A 2,006-nucleotide genomic window follows, 5' to 3' on the forward strand; every position below is an offset into this window, starting at 1 on the left:
TGAACAAATGAGAGAATTTTAATTTAACAACCAATTGCCAACATTTATCATTCAAAAAAAAATTAAAATTACAAATAAAAAGAAAAAAAAAATCCAAATTGAGAAAGGTGTATGACAATTGGGAGCCAAAAACAGATGATTGACTGATGCCTAAATGTCACTGACCATCCTCAAACAGATCAACATTGCGGATGAAGGGAGCGAGCTTCGTTTCGAGGAGTTCCCTCAGCTCTTCCAGGTTTGGGTACTGGGTTCGAGCCGATTCTGCAGCTACCAACTAAAAAGACAACTCAATAAAGCAGATTTTGCAGCTAGTATCCGCCGGCGATGTGGTGCCTCAACCTTGAATGTGTGGGAAGCGGATGCGGATGAAGCGGGCAAGCTTTGCTTCGAGGACTTCCCTCATCTCTTTCAGCTTTGGGTATTGGGCCCGTACCCACTTAAGCACAAAGTCGTGCACTACATCCTCAGATGCAACCTGCAGCTCATCACCGGAGAGTATTGCCTTTACTCCAGCTAAAGGCATGTCCATAAGCTCATCCTCATACCTGGTCATTAATGAAACTTATTAGCATTCAAAAGGCAATTATAACAAAGATCGGATCATTAACTTAAATTAAGTGGGAAAGAACTTACTTCGTTACATCTTTGTAACGGCCAACGAGGTATTGCTTTGCATCATCAATTATTGGCTGAACTGCATCAGCCATTAGGACACTTGATGGAAGCTCTAGGTAGAGCAATGCAGACTCGGGTGTCATGGGTATATTCCGCAATACCCGGATGCAGTATCTCAAGCAAGATTCCACTTCATATTTGTCCGCTGCCATCAACACGTCCAGCAATGCAGGTGGTGATGTGACATTCAGAACATTGTTGTGCATAAAATTCAAGAGCTCCGCAAGAGGAGCTTCCTCTGTAACATGCAAAGAGAAATAAGAATTCTAAGCATAGCAAACAAATCAGGCTAATAAAATAATGACGTTTTTTATATATGTTTATACCAGATGCAGTAATTCTGAGAGTCACATGCCTCTGCTCTGACTCCCTCATCCCGTTTTTTGAGAAAAGCTGCAACATATACACAACTAAGCAAACAAAATTTTCGAAGGTATTTAAATCTAATAATAAAGAATAGGCATATACCTTATAGAAGAAGGGACTTTTCGCAGCCAGGATGGGAGAGCTGATGTGTAGGGTTCTCACGTTAACAGCCGCAGAGCAATTAGCCGCCTCATCACCTATATAAATAATAACCCAAATCAAATCATTGAGTAAAGCGGGAAACTTCTCACTTTTGTAAAAGTTATGTTTTCTTCATAATGATGTGAACAAAATCATATTTAACTAGAATCACAACACAAGGTTTCACTATTGAAATTTATTTAGACATAATCACCATAAAAAAAAAAAGTATTGAAAAAACTCTCCTATTACTAGACTCCATCGACAAGTTTCGAAAATCCACTAATAGATCTCCCAAAAATGGAGCAAATAGACGTAACGAAAGGGACAACCTGGTGCTATAAAACTCCCGCCATGGCAGGGTTCACAGAAGGATCGGAACCATTGTGAGTCCATTGTAGACAGCTCTGCATCTGTGAAACATTTGCAGGAGGCTGATTCCACAACTTGAACTCGTGACATTCTAATCACACAATAACAACTCCGATCATTGAGCCATGGCAGGATCAAATAACACATGACAATTGCTCAATTTACTTTCAAATTTGAAAGCACCGCTGGGCCAGAGTAAACAAAGGTTTTAAGAGAGAAAGATGTGTGTGTTACTTTGATGCCCCGGTTCTCCTCTTAAATAGAAGAAATTGGGATGATTTGTCAACCATTGATTGGTGGCAGATCTTTACAATAAATGTAAAGGATTCGCTGCGAACATCCAATGAATATTTGATAGATAATCAATTATCCGGAAGGTCCGATTCGGCAATTCGTCACAAACAACGAATGAATGTTTGACAACTGATCAACATACCGTTGAGCCCGGT

The 2,006-nt window shown here is 39.9% G+C and overlaps 1 protein-coding gene across 1 annotated transcript; it reads right to left on the reverse strand.

Annotated features, from left to right (window-relative positions):
* On the reverse strand, nt 1-1,647 carry LOC146911637 (BTB/POZ domain-containing protein POB1-like). Its single transcript, XM_085729533.1, has 5 exons — nt 1,589-1,647; nt 1,147-1,315; nt 1,005-1,071; nt 637-916; nt 1-548 (listed from the first exon to the last, which is right to left on the reverse strand). Exons 1-5 carry the CDS (start codon nt 1,645-1,647, stop codon nt 338-340), a joined length of 786 nt encoding a protein of 261 aa, XP_085585659.1. The 3' UTR covers nt 1-337.
* Between the last annotated feature and the right edge of the window lie 359 nt (nt 1,648-2,006).

This window comes from Medicago sativa, chromosome 7, assembly GCF_051527215.1.
Source record: "Medicago sativa cultivar Bolivia chromosome 7, Bolivia_mono, whole genome shotgun sequence".
Taxonomy (NCBI): domain Eukaryota; kingdom Viridiplantae; phylum Streptophyta; class Magnoliopsida; order Fabales; family Fabaceae; genus Medicago; species Medicago sativa.